Genomic DNA, 18,135 nt, shown 5'->3' with positions numbered 1-18,135 from the left:
GTGGAGTGATCACATCTCTACAGAAACATCCAATCAAAAGTCTCCAACACAATCAACACAAGTATGTTTCCTGCCCACACAAGACTGCATCAAAGATAATGGCATTTTATGGGACATAGTCTATCCAAACCAGAACAAAGACATATTCTGATCAGATTGTCAAATGCTGAAGAGGAGAAAGTTTTGAAAGCAGCAAGAGAGAAGTGATATAACACATTCAAGGGAAGCAACATAGACTTAAGTAGTGACTACTCAGTGGGCACCATGGAGTGAGAAGGTAGTGGTATAATATATTCAAAATTCTGAAAGAGAACAATTGCCAGCCAAGAATTCTTTATCCAGCAAAATTCTCCTTCAAAACTGAGGGAGAGCTTAAAATTTTCACAAACAAATGCTGAGAGAATTTGCTAACAAGAGAACTGCCCTACGACAAATACTAAAGGGTGCTCTGCCAACTGTGAAAAAAAGAAAGAGAGAGAGGTCTAGAGAAGGGCACAGAACTGAAGAGTCTTAGTAACGGTACCTTAAAGGAAATAGAGAGCGGGGAAAATTACTTCTGACAACTAAAAACCAAAGGATAAGATGGCTGATTCAAGAACTGCCTTCACAGTAATAACATTGACTGAATGGATTAAACTCTCCAATTAAAAGATATAGTTTGACAGAATGGATTAAAAAATATGAGCCATCAATATGTTCCTTACAAGAGTCTCATTTTAGACCCAGCGATGCAAAGAAATTGAAAGTGAAGGATGGAAAAAATATTCCTTGCAAATATAGCCAAAAGAAAGCAGGGATAAGCAATATTAACTTCAGATAAAATAGACTTGAAATGCAAGAATGTCATAAGAGACAAAGAAGGACATTATATACTAATAAAAGTTACAACTCACCAAGAAGAAATAGCAATCATAAATGTTTATGCACCCAATTAAAATGGTGCTCCAAGGTACATGAGACAAACATTGGCAAAACTGAAGGAAGCAATAGATGTTTCCACAGTAATTGTGGGAGACTTCAATACATCCCTCTCTCCTATAGATAGAGCAGCCAGACAGAGGACCAATTAGGAAATTGAGAACCTAAACAAAGTGATAAATTAATTAGACTTAACATATATATATATATATATATATATATATATATATATATATATATAGGTTATTATATCCCAAATCAGCAGGATATATATTTTTCTCTAGTGCTCATGGAACTTTCTCCAGGGTAGATCATATGCTGGGGCATAAAATAAGCCTCAGTAAATTGAAAAAGATTGAAATTATTCAAAGCATATTCTCTGATCACAGTGGAATAGAACTAGATGTCAATAACCATCAAAGATCTAGAATATTCACAAATATCTGGAGATTAAACAACACACTTCTAAAGAATCAGTGGGTCAAAGAAGAAACTGCAAGAGAAATTGCTAAATATCTAGAGACGAATCAAAAGGAGAACACAACATATAAAAACTTATGGGATGCAGTGGGCACTCTTACACACAATATGGACAACCATTTTTAGGTTCTAATGAATTGGAGTAGCTGGTGGTAGATACCTGAAACTATCAAACTACAACCCAGAACCCATGAGTCTTGAAGACAGTTGTATAAAAATGTAGCTTATGAGGGGTGACAATGGGATTGGGAAAGCCATAAGGACCACACTCCCCTTTGTCTAGTTTATGAATGGATGAGTAGAAAAATAGGGGAAGGAAACAAACAAACAAACAGACAAAGGCACCCAGTGTTCTTTTTTACTTTAATTGCTCTTTTTCACTTTAATTATTATTCTTGTTATTTTTGTGTGTGTGGTAATGAAAGTGTCAGGGATTGATTTTGGTGATGAATGTACAACTGTGTAATGGTGCTGTGAACAATCGAATGTACAATTTGCTTTGTATGACTGCGTGGTATGTGAATATATCTCAATAAAATGAATTAAAAAAAAAAAACTTATGGGATGCAGCAAAGGTGGTATTGAGGGGGAAATTTATAGCCCTAAATCCATACATTAAAAAGGAAGAAAGAGCTAAAATCAAAGAAGTAATAGAACAACCAAAGAAGCTAGAAAATGATCAAACTAATACTAAAGCAAGTAGAAGAGAAGAAATACTAAGGATTAAAGCAGAAATAAATGATATGGAGAAGAAAAAAAAATGGAGAGAATAAATAAAACCAAAAGTTGCTTCTTTGAGAAGATCAACAAGATTGATCTTTTTAGCTAGATTGACAAAGTCATAAAGAGAGAAGACCCAAATACACAAAATAATAAATGAGAGCGTGGACATTACTGTGGATCTCGAAGAAATTTAAAAATATCATAAGAGTATACTGTGAACAACTGTATGCCAATAAAGTAGATAATTTAGAGGAAATGGGTAATTTCCTAGAAACACATGAACAACCTAGACTGAATAGAGAAAAAATAGAAGACCTCAACAAACCAATCACAAGCAAAGAGATCATATCAGTCATCAAAAAGCTTCCTACAAATAAATGTCCAGGACCGGATGGCTTCACAGGGGAATTCTGCCATACTTTCCAAAAGAACTGACACCAATCCTACTTAAACTCTTTCAAAAAATTGAAGAAAATGGAAAATTACCTAACTCATTTTATGAAGCCAACATCACTCTAATACCAAAACCAGATAAACATGCTACAAGAAAGGAAAACTACAGACCGATCTCCCTAATGAATATAGATGCAAAAATTCTTAACAAAATACTTGCAAATCGAATTAAAAGACACATTAAAAAAATCACTCACCATGACCAAGTGGGGTTCATTCCAGACATGCAAGGATGGATCAACATAAGAAAATTAATCAGTGTAATGCAAAACATTAACAAATCACAAGGGAAAAACCAAATGATCATCTCAATTGATGCTGAAAAAGCATTCAACAAAATTTAGCATCCTTTTTTGATAAAATCACTTCAAAAGGTAGGAATTGAAAGAAACTTCCTCAATATGATAAAGGGCATATATGAAAAACCCACAGATAGCATAGTACTCAATGGCAAGAGATTGAAAGCCTTCCCTTTAAGATCAGGAATGAGACAAGGATGCCCACTGTCACCACTGTTATTCAACATTGTGCCAGAAGTTCTAGCCAGAGCAACCTGGCAAGAGAAGAAAGAAAAGGCATCCATATTTGAAAGGAAGAAGTAAAAGTGTCATTATTTGCATATGATATGATCTTATATTTGGAAAACCCTGAGAAATTGACAATACAGCTACTTGAGCTAATAAATTTAGCAAGATGGTGGGATATGAGATGAATGCACAAAGTCACTAATGTTCCTGTACACTAGTAATGACCTAACTGAAGAGCCACTCAAGAAAAAGATTCCACTTTCAATAGCACCTGTGCCAGTTTGTATATATTATGTCCCCCAGAAAGCCCCATGTTCTTTAATGAAATCTTGTGGGGGCAGACATATTAGTTTTGATTAGGTTGGAACCTTTTGATTGAGTGTTTCCATGGAGATGTGACTCAATCAACTGTGGGCGAGCCTTTGATTGGATAATTTTCATGGAGATGTTTCCCCACCCATTCAGGATAGGTCTTAATTAAATCACTGGAGCCGTATAAAAGACCTGACAAACAGAAGGAACTTAGTGATGCAGCTTAGAGAAACATTTTGAAGATTGCTGTTGGAAGCTGACGCCAACATTTTGGAGAAGGCCATTTTGAAACGCAATCTGGAAGCAAGCAGAAACCAGCCTTGTGACTTCCCAGCTAACAGAGATTTCCCAGATGCCATCAGTGTTCTTCAGTGAAGGTAGCCTACAGTTGATACCTTTGTTTTGACATTTTCATGGCTTTCAGACTATAAACATTGTAACCAAATAAACCCCCTTTAAAAACCAATCCATTTCTGGTGTTTTGTAAGACAGCAGCATTAGCAAACTGGAACAGCAACTAAAAAATCAAGTACCTAGGAATAAACTTAACCAAGGATGTAAAAACCTCTACAAAGAAAATGACAGAACTTTTCTAAAAGAAATTGAAGGGGGCATAAAGAGATGGAAAAATATTCCGTGTTCATGGATAGGAAGGCTAAACATCATTAAGATGTCAATCCTACCCAAACTGATCTACAGATCCAATGCTTTTCCAATCAAAATTCCAACAACCTACTTTGCAGACTTGGAAAACCTAGTCATCAAATATATTCGGAAGGGAAAGATGCCTCGAATGGCTAAAATAATTCTACAGAAGAAAAATGAAGTGGGAAGACTTACACTGCCTGACTTTGAAGATTGCTATAAAGCCACAGTAGTCAAAACAACAATGTATTGGCACAAAGACAGACATATTGATCAATGGAATTGAATTGAGAATTCAGAAATAGACTCCCAGATCTGGTCGACTGATTTTGGATAAGGCCCGCAAATCCACTGAACTGGGACATATCATTCTCTTCAACAAATGGTGCAGGGAGAAACTGGATATCCATATCCCAGAGAATGAAAGAGACCCTTGCCTCACACCCTACACAAAAATTAACTCAAAGTGGATCAAAGACCTCATTATAAGAGACAGTACCATAAAACTCCTAGAAGATAATGTAGGGAAACATCTTCATGACCTAGTATTAGGAGGTCACTTCTTAGACCTTAAACCCAAAGCACAAGCAACTAAAGAAAAAATAGATAAATGGCAACTCCTCAAACCTAAAATCTTCTGTACCTCAAAGGAATTTGTCATAAGGGTAAAGAAGCAACCAAGTCAATGGGGAAAAGTATTTGGAAACCATGTATCTGATAAGAGACTGATATCTTGCACATATAAAGAAATCCTACAATTCAAGGACAGTAGTACAAACAGCCCAATTATAAAATGGGCAAAAGATATGAAAAGACATTTCTCTGAAGAAGAAATACAAATAGCTAAAAATCATCTGAAAAAAATGTTCATCTTCACTAGCTATTAGGGAGATGCAAATCGAGACCACAATGAGATATCATCTCACACCAATTAGAATGCCTACCATTAAACAAACAGGAAACTACAAATGCTGGAAAGGTTGTGGAGAAATTGGAACTCTTATTCATTGCTGGTGAGACTGTGTAATGGTACAGCCACTCTGGAGGACTGTTTGCTGGTTTCTCAGAAAACTAGATATGGAGTTACCCTATGATCCAGCAATTTCACTTCTTGGTATATACCCAGCAGATCTGCAAGTAGTGACATGAACAGATATTTGCACACTAATGTTCATAGCAGCATTGTTCCTAATTGCAAAGAGATGGGAACAACCTAAGTGTCCTTCAGATGAGTGGATAAAGAAAATGTGGTATACACAGGATGGACTACTATGCGTCAATAAGAAGAAACTGGATCATGAAACATACGACAACATAGATGAAACTTGAAGACATAATGCTGAGTGAAATAAGCCAGATACAAAAGGAGAGATATTGTATGTTACCACTAATGTGAACTCTGTGAAAAATGTAAAATAAGTGTCTTAAAATTTAGACTATAGGGGACCTAGAGATACTCAGAGCCTAGTGAAGGGGGAACAATAATCTGTTATGTACAGAAGTGATAATGAGGGTGATCTTAATGGTATGGGAATGGTCAAGAGTGACTATGGTTCATTACTGGGATTATAAGTATCAGTGACGCATTGAAGGTGAACATTTCCGTAAATGGTGGTTTAAAGGCAAGCAACCCACAGAGTAGCACCACAAACCTAAATAAGTGATGGTATGATATAAGGTATGACACTGCTGCAGAGGGTTAACAACAGAGTGGTATGGAAAAACTACCCATTACTTATTAATGACTATATTTAATAGGACTATCTTACCAACTCTATAGTAATACTAGGGATGAATAATTAGCAGCTGATAAGAGCTCTTGGATGTATTATGTTATGATAATTGTTTAAAGTTGAGAGTGATGATGATTGTACTAAGTGAAGATAATGTAAGAAACTGTTTTATCTTGGGATACAATATATATTAAGTCAAGTTAGGAACCCACTAGTTAATAAATCAAGCCCTTGACTTGAGACTTGCTCTTGTGAAATTTAGGGTTGTAAATAGGAGGCAGAGCCCTCCTATAATTATGCTTAAGAGGCACCTCCAGGCAACTCTCTGTTGCTCAGATGTGACCTTTCTCTCTATAAGCCCAACTCAGCAAATCAATTCATTAACCTCCCCCCCAACGAGGGACATGACTCCCAGGGGAATGAATCTCGCTGGCAGCGTGGGTCGTGATTCCCAGGAATGAGCCTGGCCCTGGCAGCGAGGTATTGAAAATGCCTACTTGATCAAAACGGGGAAAAAAAGAAAGGTAACAGTTGAGGTCACAGTGGCTGAGAGATCCCAAATAGAGTCGAGAAACTATCCTGGAGGCTTCTCTTATGCAAGCTCCAGCTAGACATACCAAACGGCCACAGCATGCCATGCCGTTACCAAAAGTAATCCCTAAATACCTAGGTATCTAGCTGATACTCTATAAAATATGCACTAAGTTTTATCTTTCAGAAACTTAAATCCATTAGTGTTCCTATATCAGACAAGTCCTAAAACCCAGAGGCAACAGCCTCTTTAAGATCAACTATCAGATGCGGCACCCTTCCCCATACTGTAGACACCCCCTTTTAATATGAACAAGTTTGAGTGCTCACTCCCTAGACACCCCTGAAGATGGAGAAAGACATTAAGTGAGAGGAAGGAGTAATAACAAACAAGATAAGATTGAACAAAGGGCTATGAATACTGAAACTTTACATAATTATATATTTTTTTGGTTGCAGAGGTGTTGGAATGGCTGGAAGGAGGTAAATGACATGGCATATATGCCTGTAGCATCCCTTGGGATTTGCTCTATAGCTGCTTGTTGAATTGTACCTTAAAGGTCTTCACCTCTCTGTATATGCCTTGTATTGCATAATAAGGAAAGAAATGACATTGTGGAACTATAACCCATAACAGTTTTTGAAATTAACTATATTACTGCTTGTTGAGCTGGACATTGAGAGATGACAGACACCTTTCTGTTTGTATTTTACATTTTACAATAATGGAAATGGCTGAAGTTGTGGAACTGTGACCCATGACATTCTTTGAGATTTGCTCTCTAACTGCTTGCAAAATCGTACATTGAAGGTAATCACTGTTATCTATGTATGTTAAAGTTCACCAAAAAAAAAAAATGGAAAAAAAAAGTAGTTAGGCTGGTATCTACCAGGGATTGTCAGAAGATGGCAAAGTAGGGAGCTCCAGGACTCAGTCCTTCCACTAGAACAACCATTAGGCAGGCAGGAAGTGTCCTAAACAACTATTTTGGAATTCTGGGGTCCTGAAGAACACTGTAGTATCCAGGGAAGTGCAGGAGGAAGAGGTTGATAAATTGCGGTAAAGTACAGTAAGTTGCTCTGTAGGCACAGCAGCTACCAGCACCCATCCCCCACTCTTGCAGCAGGCCGCTGTGGGGTCCAGCCCTTGGCTAACTCACTGATGACAGATAAGGACATAAGAATTCTCTTCACCTAGACCAGTGGTTGGCATAGTGGATCACTGATCACAAGCTTTTGCTTAGTGACTTTGGATCGCTGGCAGCCAGGCTCCAAGGGTGGCCATTGTTTCAACCTGCCCCAGATGAAGGCAGTGGCAGAGGAGACTTAAAGATGCTATGTTTTCTCAGGACTGTGGGGGACAGTTGAAGGTCTGTGTTTACTGGGCAGGCCAAGAAAGCTCAGCTTTGGGGAGTCGTGAAGAAGCTCTTGGTGCCCTTTCTCATCTCTCTCCCCAGGGCATTTTGGAGCCAGTCTGCACCCTCTGTGGGGCCCTGGCCTGTTTCAGCTGGGAAAGACTGACTTGGAAAACTCTTCTCTGGCATGCCCCTCCTCCCAGAATTTGCCCTCTAGGCAAAAGCAGCTTCAGACAGAAAGAACCGTGGAAGGAGCAGTATAAGGAACTACAGAGTCAGACAATCTGGGGCAAAGTTTTAGGTGCTTCAAACATTTAGGAGAGGGAGGTCTGTCTCCGGGAAACAGAGAGACAACCAAACTCCTATAAACCTTGCTGATTGGAGGTCTGATGCTCAAGAAAATATCTGTCTCATCACCAGCTGGTTACAAAATCAAGAAACAGACATCGGAATAAATCCCAGAGTCAAAATTTTGAAATATTAAAATGTGCCGTGTGCAACAGAAGAGTATGAGACAAAGATACAGGAAATGATGGGCCATTCAAAGGAAGAGGATAAAAATCCAGAAAACACCAATGAAGAAAACGAGAATGTAGACTTACTGAACAAAGTCTTTAAAAAAATGATCTTAAAATACTCAAGGAGATGATAGAAATACAGAAAAAGAGCAATGTGAGAGTCTTAGTAATGAGAGAAATTTTAGAAAGGAACCAAATAGAACTGCTGGAGTTGAAGACCACATAACTGAAATGAAAAATTCCCAGGAGGGTTTAAGAGCAGATTAGAGCTGGCAAAAGAAAGAAGATAAGACACTTGAAATGAGTGAGGCTGAGGAGCAGAAAGGAAAAAGAATTATAGTAAGTGAAAATAGCCTAAGACACCTCTGGTACACCATCAAGTATACCAATATATGTATTATGAGAATCCCAGAAGGAGTAGAAAGAAAGGTTCAGAAGGTATATTCATAGAAATAATGACAGAGAACTTCCCAAACTTAGCAAAAGTCAGAAATATGCACATCCAAGAAGCCGGAGAACACCAAAGAGGGTAAACATGAAGAAAAATACACCACACCGTATATCAATGACATTATCAAATGCAGAGAACAAGGAGAGAGTTCTGAAAGCTACAAGAGAAAAACAATGTTTTGTACAAGGGAGTCCTGATAAGACTGAATACCGATTTCTCATCAGAAACCATGGAGGCAAGAAGGCAGTGGGTTGAAATACTTAAAAGTATTTCAGTATTTAAAATATTGAAAGAAAACAGCTGCCAACCAAGAATTTTATATCCGGTGAGGCTTTCTTTAAAAAAAAAAATGAGGGAGAGATTAAGATGTTCCTTGATAAACAAAAGCTGAGGGAGTTCATTACCACTAGACCTGCTAAAGGGAGTTCTTCAGACTGAAAGGAAAGGGCACTAGACAGTGGTTCAAAGCAGCATAATGAAATAAAGAACTCCAGTAAAGATAACCATTTGGGTAAATTATAAATGCTAGTATTATTGTAATGTATTGCTTAGTATGTAACTCTACTTCTTCCTACAGGTGCTAAAATGCAAATGTATAAAAAATAGTGATAAATCTATGGGTTTGGACTACCATGTACAAAGATACAAATGGCAACAAGTACAAAAAAATAGCTATTATATTTTCTGTCCTAAAACACAACTCATACTTCTTTTATGTTTTCTTCACTTCCATCATCAGCAATTAATAGGATGTCCCCTCTTTAGGAAACATCTCTTTTAGAGAAAAAAAAAGTATTTAGGCCCCCCAGCCTCACTGTTAGAAGTTCTGTAGTATATCTGAGGTAATATAGCTACTGTTACTTTTGTTGACCACATAATGAAACTAAAACAAAAAGTAAAGTACATGATATACCATTAAAACATTGAAACTTTTTCATAAGTAACATTTTTAATTATCCCCTTATAATTTAAAAAAATATATATTTGGTGGAATTTTTTTTTCAATTAATAGACTTTCTTTTTTAGAGAAGTTTTATGTTTACATAAAAATTAAACAGAAAGCACAGTTCCCATATACTGTCCCCACCCCCAAACACACAGCTTTTTCCCTTATTATTGAAATCTTGTATCAGTGTGCTACATTTGTTACAATGGGATGAATCAACATTGATACATTATCTTTAGTCTTTAGTCTATATTAGGCTTCACTCTTCCTGTTGTCCAGTTCTATGGGTTTTTACAAATGCCTCTTATAGTTTTTAGGATTGTTTGTATACTGAGACCCCAGTTAGCCATATTAGAGAATACTACTGCTTCATGAAACTTTGAAACCTAATCTTTTAAATCTTGTATGACAGAAAGCAGTCCCTCAAAGGAACTGAGATGAAAGGAAAAAACAATTGGGATTAACTTGAACTAAAACTGTACAATATTTTAGAGTTGACATCTTTAAAATTTTTTTCATTGTATGAATAATTCATGTCCATTGTAGATAAGTTAAAAAAATAAATACCCTGAAATAACAAATTGTTAATGTTTTAGTGTAACTTGTTCTACTTATATATATAAATATTTTTTCTTTTATAAATATGAAGTAATCAATGCATACTGTTTGCCACCAGATTTTTCCTCACAGGAGCATATTGTGAGTTTCTATATCAATGAATAAACCCAAATCATAATTTTTATGGCTGAATGCTATGGTATTGTGATGATTTAGCCAATCTCCTTTCTTGGATATTTAGGTTATTTTCAGGTTTGGATTCTTAATAAGTGCGGTGGTCACCTTTGCATATTTCTTTCTGTCTTAGAATGAATTTCTAGAAGAATGAATTCTAGAAGTGAAATTGCTGGATCAAAGAATTCACATTTTTAAGGATTTTGTTCTAAATTGCCAAATTGCAGTACAAATAGATTGTAGTAATTCACATTGCTTCCAGCATTAGACAAGGGTGCTTGTTTTTCCTTATTGTGGATAGTGAATGTGTTCCCACATCATTGACAATCTAGTAATTTAAAAAATAGCATCTCTTTTTAATTGGCATTATTCACTTTTTCATATTCACTAGCCATTGTAGATCTTGATTTCACAAATGGGCAGTTTACATGTTGATTATAGATACTTCTGAAACTTTTTCCCATTCAGTAATCAATCTTGTCAACAGTTTCTTATGTTTTCTTTCTAGGAACGACTAAAGCTGGTGACTGTTTTGGGTGCCGGCCTTCTCTGTGGAACTGCACTGGCAGTCATCGTGCCTGAGGGAGTACATGCACTTTATGAAGATATTCTTGAGGGTGAGAAAGAGAGAAGGTCCTCATCTGAGATATGTTATTGACTTGGAGGGTTGGAAGGAGAAGCTTAGTAATATTTTTTCTGAATACAGTTCATGTTTGCCATAGAATTCTACCCTGAGCATAGTTCTTGTTTGTTTGTTTGTTTGTTTGTTTGTAACACTGTAATTCAAACTTCAAAGTTTTTTAAGGAGAGATTCTATACACATTCTGCCATACAAAGAGCATTAAAATAGGACCAAACCTCTATAAAATATAAAACCCACCCTTACTTATTTGCATGAAAATACTACCCACAAAGCTAAATAAATTTAAAAGTTATCTGGAGGCTATTGTTTTCAAGCCAAAGAACTCTATGTTTGATTGCACAGTAAGATGACTGATAAGAAAGTCAATATAGATTTAATTTTTAAAATAAGTATTTTATATGCAATGAAAATTTTTATGGACTAAAATGGGCACTTCAATTGTTAAAAAGGAGTAAAATTTCAAATCTTTTGGAGATTCCAATCCCTCCACTGAACTTATCCCCAAAAATTTACTTGTCGGTTATGCAACTTTTTTAGTTTCTCCACAAATAAGTTCATATTTTTTACTTTAAAACCCCAGAGTATTACATTTTAAAATAAAAGAAATTAAAAGTAGTACTTTACTCAGTAATTTAAATATGTCTCAGTATTTAAACATAGCTTCAATTAATTTGTTGACACCAAAAAATATTTACAAATATTCAAAACAAAGGGAAAAAAAATTAGATAGCTGAGTGGAGCCTCCATGACAAAAAGGTAGGTATATTTGTCTACTCTGCATTTTGTCAACCGAGAGAGATTTACATTAAGGAGAATCTATTGCGTAAAACTGTACAGATAATAATATTTGTATCTGAGAAAATACTTAATTACTTTCACTTGGTTATTTAAAACTAAGATCTGAAAAAGTGCTTTCAATATAGGGTTTCCTAGGTATCCACAAGTTTTCCACTTTTTTTTGAGATAGAGGGAGGGAAGTGAAACAAGAAAGGAAAGGTGATCATAAAGTAATTGCCGAGAGGAAAAAGAATGCACACCTAAAACAAAACAAAACAAAACTGTCATGTCATGATCTGAAGCTTGAAAAAAGGGCTCACCTGCTTATCTCTGAACTTGGTATAAACAATTTTTCCTTCAGAAATAAAACCTTAGTCACCAGGCTTATCAGAAGTTTCAGAAGCCCCCACAAAATCCGTGAACTCTGTTGCTGAATAGAACCTTTATGATTCTGTTCTGCTTTGCAAGTTACACATGTGACAAAAAGTACCCAAATAGTCATAGCCAAAAACAAGTCATTGTCTTTGAACTAAAGGTTTCTGGGTCACCTCTTTAAAAAAACCCAACTTACTATTCAAGAGACTATTACCATTTCATATTAAAAACTACTGTGATTTCAATTAGTTTATAAATACCCTTAAAACCTTATGAATGAAAAAAAAAGAAAAGAAAAGAAAAGAAAACCTTATGAATGAAACACACCATACTAAGCCTGTGTAAAAGCTATCATATCTTAATTATGAACTAAAAATGACTAATACAGTGAACTTGAGTTAGAAAAATTAAGATTCCATATAATTGCTGAGGAATTTCACAGTGGGGTCAGTGAAAATTTTCACTGCATTCAGTGTGATCATTAACAGACTAATAAATCTTATTTGGAATTATAAAAAGATAAAAACAGTAAAACCACACTTTTCCTACAAAAAGTAACACGTTATCATCAGTAGGGATAGCTGTCATTCATGAAGAAACAAAGAAGACTTGATGACTCTATTGCAAACCCAGGAACATTAGGAAATCTAGTCTTAGAATGATCTAGTCATCTTCTTCCTCTCCTTTGGCATCTCATTTCATCTTCTCCCCTCAAAGACCTTCTTCCTCTTCTTCCTCTTCCTTTTCAACATAGTATCATCGTCTTCTTAATCCTGAATTTCTTCTTTCATTAAGTGTGAGAGGCCCATTTCTTCTCCCTCTCCCAATTCTGAGCCGCTTCATCTTCAGCCTCATTTTTCTCTTCTTCTTCATATCCTTCAGGTGGACCAGCTTCATCTTCCTCTTCATCTTCATCATCTTCATCTCCATCCTCATCATTCTCCTCTCTCAGAGACTGGTGCTTCGTTATCCTCCTGATCAAATCCATCTAAGTATGTGATTTGCTGCAGTAGTTAAAAAATACTTTCTCTATAATCTTCTAGGTTTGTTATCTCACAATTAAACAAGTTGAGACTTTTCAAATTTTTAAGATTTTTCAGAGCTTCTACTGTGCTGAGATCTTTGATTTTGTTTCCACTCAGATTTAGGTAGGTAGGATTTGGACATTCCTCTGCCAGGATTTCCAAGCCTCCAGAATTTATATTGTCACTAAGTTCCAACTTTCAAAGATTATTTAAGCTGAGAAACCAGGCCAGTGAATTTGGCAATTATCAAGGACTAACTCTTGTTACCTCTTCCGGAGCTCTGTTCCTTAATTCAAGTTAATCCTCTTCTTCAACATCTTGTCCTTCTTCTCCTCTTCTGCCACTACTCTCCTGTCTTCCTTTTTCCTGTCTTTCTCACTACTCACAACCCTAAAATTTAAAAAGATGTGAAAATGAATGAAAAGAAATGCAAATAGAACACCCACCACCAACCAGATAGGTGTGGGAAAGAAAGAAGAGAATAGCAAATGGAGTCCAAGGAGTTGGGACTCTAACTCGGCCGCCCCCCACCTTCTTGTCCACACATTCACCCATGTGCACACATAAGCACACACACCTGCAGTTCCTTCTCCTTCAATGATTGGTCAGAAACTCCTGAGAAGAGTTCTTAAGAAATATCCTTTGACATCTTTGACATTTAACACGTCTTTAGCATGTCAATACCCTGATTCATGAATATCCCCATTCATGGATACTAATATTTATTTACAATAAAGCATGAATTCCAGTTTTTTAAAAGTATTTTTTCATGATCGTATTGTTAGTATTCTTTAACTGAAAAAATATATAGCTATACACATATGGATTCAAGGACTCTTTTACAATAAACTTTAGATAAGCGACGAAGATCCCAGCAATAAAGGATAAATTAAAAAAAAAAAATTAAAGAGGCATTTTTTTACCCTAGTAACAACAAGTAGTGAACAATATAGCCCTGTGTGAGTGAATGCTGGGTGGTTAGCTTAGTTCAGTTACCAGCTAAGGGGTCCTTCATACCAGCTTGAAAACATACTTGATTCAAATTTGTGACTTGGCAAAATCACGTTAGTACATGTCATGGAACTTCACAGTTACCCGTGAAGGATTGAATCCACAGCTGTCAAATTGGTGAGTTGAGTCCTCAAATGCCAGGGTGTCTTCTAGACTTTGAAGTATAAGGAAGTTGGCAGCTACCAAATTTCTTACTAGGTTCAGTGTACTGAATGCTTTTTCAGATCTTGGTAAAGGAAAAGAACAGTGTCCTTTATCCAAAATGATGATGCTGTCATGCTTGGGGTATGCATATGGGCATAATAGTGTTTGGAGAACAAATAGTGGTGGCAGATACCATATTTGAGGATTGCAGGGGTCTTATTGCAAAATAGGACAGGGATTGAGGAATGATCAGCTTTAGGGGAGAAAATAATAAATCGGGCTCAAGAGCAGTGGTCTTCACTGTTTTGATCACACATCCTGTCAGAAAACAATAAAAGGATTTGCATACATTATTAGACTGAGTTACTGTATACATTATAAAACATACTCTAAAATAGAAAAATTTGAAGTATGAGATAATAAGTAAATGATATAGAAGATCAGTGTTTTCTTTCAAACTCTAGTGGATAATCTTGTATTTTTCTGGGGTTCATTATTCCATTGTAGAAATCACTATCCTGATATACTAGAAAGCACTCAGAACATGAATAAATTTCACTCAGCTCTGTAGCTAAGAAAGAATTATGTGTTGCAGCTTTCTCCTAAACTTGTTTGACAATAAAAAAATTCACTGAGGAGTACATTTTTAAAGTACATTTTCCTGGTCCCCAACCTAGACTACTAAATCAGAATTTCTAGGGAAGGGGCTTGGGAATCTTTTTTTTAATTAGAGCAATTGTAGGTCTATAGAGATATCATGCAGAAAGTAGAGTTCCAGTATACCTCCACCCTGCCCTCCAATAGAGTTTTCACTGTTAACATTTTGCATTTGTGTGCTGCTTTTGTTACAATTGAAGCAATATTATTATAAATATACTATTAACTGTAGTCCATAGTTTACATTAGGGTTCACTCTTTGTGTTGTGCACTTCTATGGGTTTTAAAATTTTTCATTTTGCTAACATATATATATATATATATATATATATATATATATATATATATATATATCTTAAAATTTCCCCTTTTAACCACTTTCAAATATGCAATTCATTGGTGTTATTTACATTCACAATGTTGTACTACCAACACTACCATCCATTACCAAAACTTTTCTATCAGCCCAAACCAAAACTCTACCAATTAAGCATTAATCCCTATCCTGGTCCCTGGTAACTTGTATTCTAGCTTCTGACTATGAATTTGCATGTTCTAATTCTTTTATAAATGTGATATCATCCCATATCTGTCCTTTTGTGTCTGGCTAATTTCACTCAACACAATGTCCTCAAGGTTCATCCATGTATCAGAACTTCCTTTTTAAAGCTGAATGATATTTCATTTTACATACCACATTTTGTTGATCCATTCTTTGGTTGATGGACACTTGCAATGCTTCTATCTTTTGGCAATTGTGAATAATACCACTATGAATATTGATATGCAAATAACTGTTCCAGTCCCTACTTTCTATTCTTTTGGGTATATATGTAGAAGTGGAAATACTGGGTTGTATGGTAATTGTATGTTTAACTTTCTAAGGAACTGCCAATCTGTTTTCCACAGGCACTCCACCATTTTACATTGCCACCAGCAGTGAATGAGTGTTCCTATTTCTATGCATCCTCTCCAACACTTGTTATTTTCTGTTTTTTTTTTTTTAATCATAACCATTTTAGTGGGTATGAAATGGTATCTCATTGTGGTTTCCCTAATGGCTAATGAGGTTGAACATTTTTTCGTGTGCTTATTGGCCATTTGTATATCTTTTTTTGGAGAACTGTCTATTCAAGTCTTTTGCCCATTTTTGAATTGGATTATTTGTCTTTATGTTGTTGAGTTTAGGATTTCTTTATATGTTCTGGATATTAAACCTTTAACAGATAAGTAGTCTCCAAATATTTACTTCCATTATGTAGGGCTGTCTTTTTATTTTCATGGTAAAGTCCTTTGATGCACAAAAGGTTTTAATTTTAATGACGTCCCATTTATGTTTTCTTTTGTTCTCATGCTATTGGTGTAAAGTCTAAGAAACTGTTGCCTAACACAGCGTCCTCAAGTGGCTTCCCTATGTTTTTTTGTAGGAGTTTTATAGTTTTGGTTCTTATATTTAGGCCTTTGATCCATTTTGAGTTTTTTTTTTTTAATTCATTTTTGTTGCGATATATTCACGTAACATGCATTCATACAAAGCGTACATTGTGTATTCATTACCAAAATTAATTTTTGAACATTTTCATTACACACACAAAAATAATAAGAATAAAAATTAAAGTGAAAAAGAACAATTAAAGTAAAAAAGTAAAAAAGAACACTGGTGCCTTTTTTTTTTTTGCCCCCGTTTTTCTACTCATTCATCCATACACTGGACAAAGGGGTGTGTAGTCCATATGGCTTTCCCAATCACATTGTCACCCCTTATAAGCTACATTTTTATACAATCATCTTCAAGATTCATGGGTTCTGGGTTGTAGTTTGATAGTTTCAGGTATTTACTGCTAGCTATTCCAATTCATTAGAACCTAAAAAGGGTTGTCTATATTGTGCGTAAGAATGCCCACCAGAGTGACCTCTCGGCTCCTTTTGGAATCTCTCTGCCACTGAAACTTATTTCATTTCCTTTCACATCCCCCTTTTGGTCAAGAAGATGTTCTCCATCCCACGATGCCGGGTCTAGATTCCTCCATGGGGGTCATATTCCACATTGCCAGGGAGATTTACACCCCTGGGTGTCAGATCCCACGTTGGGGGAGGGCAGTGATTTCACCTGCCAAGTTGGCTTAGCTAGAGAGAGAGGGCCACATCTGAGCAACGAAGAGGCATTCGGGCAGAGGCTCTTAGGCACAATTATAGGGAGGCCTAGCCTCTCCTTTGCAGCCACAGTCTTGCCAAGGGCAAGTCCTGTGGTAGAGGGCTCAGCCCATCAAACCATCATTCCCCTATGTCTCTGAGCACATCAGCGACCATTGAGGTGGGGAAGCCCAACACCCCAGCATTCTCCACCAGCTCCTCAAGGGTCTCTGCATATTTTTTTCATTGTGTTTTTTTTTTTTAATTAACTATATCAAAAAAAATCTTTTTAAAGCATACAATAAAAAAACATTTCAAATGAACCATAACAAGGGAGTAAGGAAAAGACAGCTAACCTAAAATAGCTACTTTACTTCCAACATGTTCCTACTCTACCACAGGAAAATAACCTAATATAGCAACATTTCTGTGAATTTGTTCCTACCATACCCACCAGAAATTAACAAACCATAGTCATTCCTGGGCATTCCCAGAATGTTAAATTTACCCACAATAGCTTATCTCTTCTTATTGGGTTATCGTTCCCCTTTCATTAATTGCTCTCTATCGCTAGTTCCCCTACATTCTACATTATAAACCATTTATTTTACATTTTTCAGTGTTCACATTAGTGGTAACATATAATGTTTCTCTTTTTGTGCCTGGCTTATTTTGCTCAGCATTATGTCTTCAAGGTTCATCCACGTTGTCATATGTTTCACATCGTTCCTTCTTACTCCTGCATGGTATTGCATCGTGTGTATGTACCACATTTTATTTATCCACTCATCTGCTGAAGGACATTTGGATTGTTTCCATCTCTTGGCAATTGTGAATAATGCTGCTATGAACATTGGCATGCAAATATCTGTTTGTATCACTGCTTTCAGATCTTCTGTGTATATACCGAGAAGTGCAATTGCTGGATCGAAGAGTAATTCTGTATCTAGTTTTCTGAGGAACTGCCAGACTGACTTCCAGAGTGGCTGAACCATTATACAGTCCCACCAACAATGAATAAAAGTTCCAATTTCTCCACATCCTCT

The 18,135-nt window shown here is 36.1% G+C and overlaps 1 protein-coding gene and 1 pseudogene across 2 annotated transcripts in view; one reads left to right on the top strand and one right to left on the bottom strand.

The window, feature by feature from the left end:
- The window catches only part of SLC39A9 (solute carrier family 39 member 9), a 105,200-nt gene that overhangs the window by 32,264 nt on the left and 54,801 nt on the right, over positions 1 to 18,135 (top strand). For both annotated transcript variants that reach the window (XR_005216299.1, XM_037832442.1), the window contains exon 2: positions 10,833 to 10,941. Coding sequence is in view for 1 of the 2 variants with exons in the window: in XM_037832442.1 (XP_037688370.1) it covers positions 10,833 to 10,941 (109 nt within the window). In the remaining variant the exon portion in view is untranslated. The remainder of the gene's footprint in view (positions 1 to 10,832; positions 10,942 to 18,135) is intronic.
- LOC119530867 lies at positions 12,783 to 13,854 on the bottom strand (annotated as a pseudogene).

The sequence above is a fragment of the Choloepus didactylus genome, chromosome 4 (genome assembly GCF_015220235.1).
Source record: "Choloepus didactylus isolate mChoDid1 chromosome 4, mChoDid1.pri, whole genome shotgun sequence".
NCBI classification, from domain to species: Eukaryota; Metazoa; Chordata; class Mammalia; order Pilosa; family Megalonychidae; genus Choloepus; species Choloepus didactylus.
Note: the sequence above shows the minus strand (reverse complement) of the source record. Positions and strands in the feature narration are given on the sequence as shown.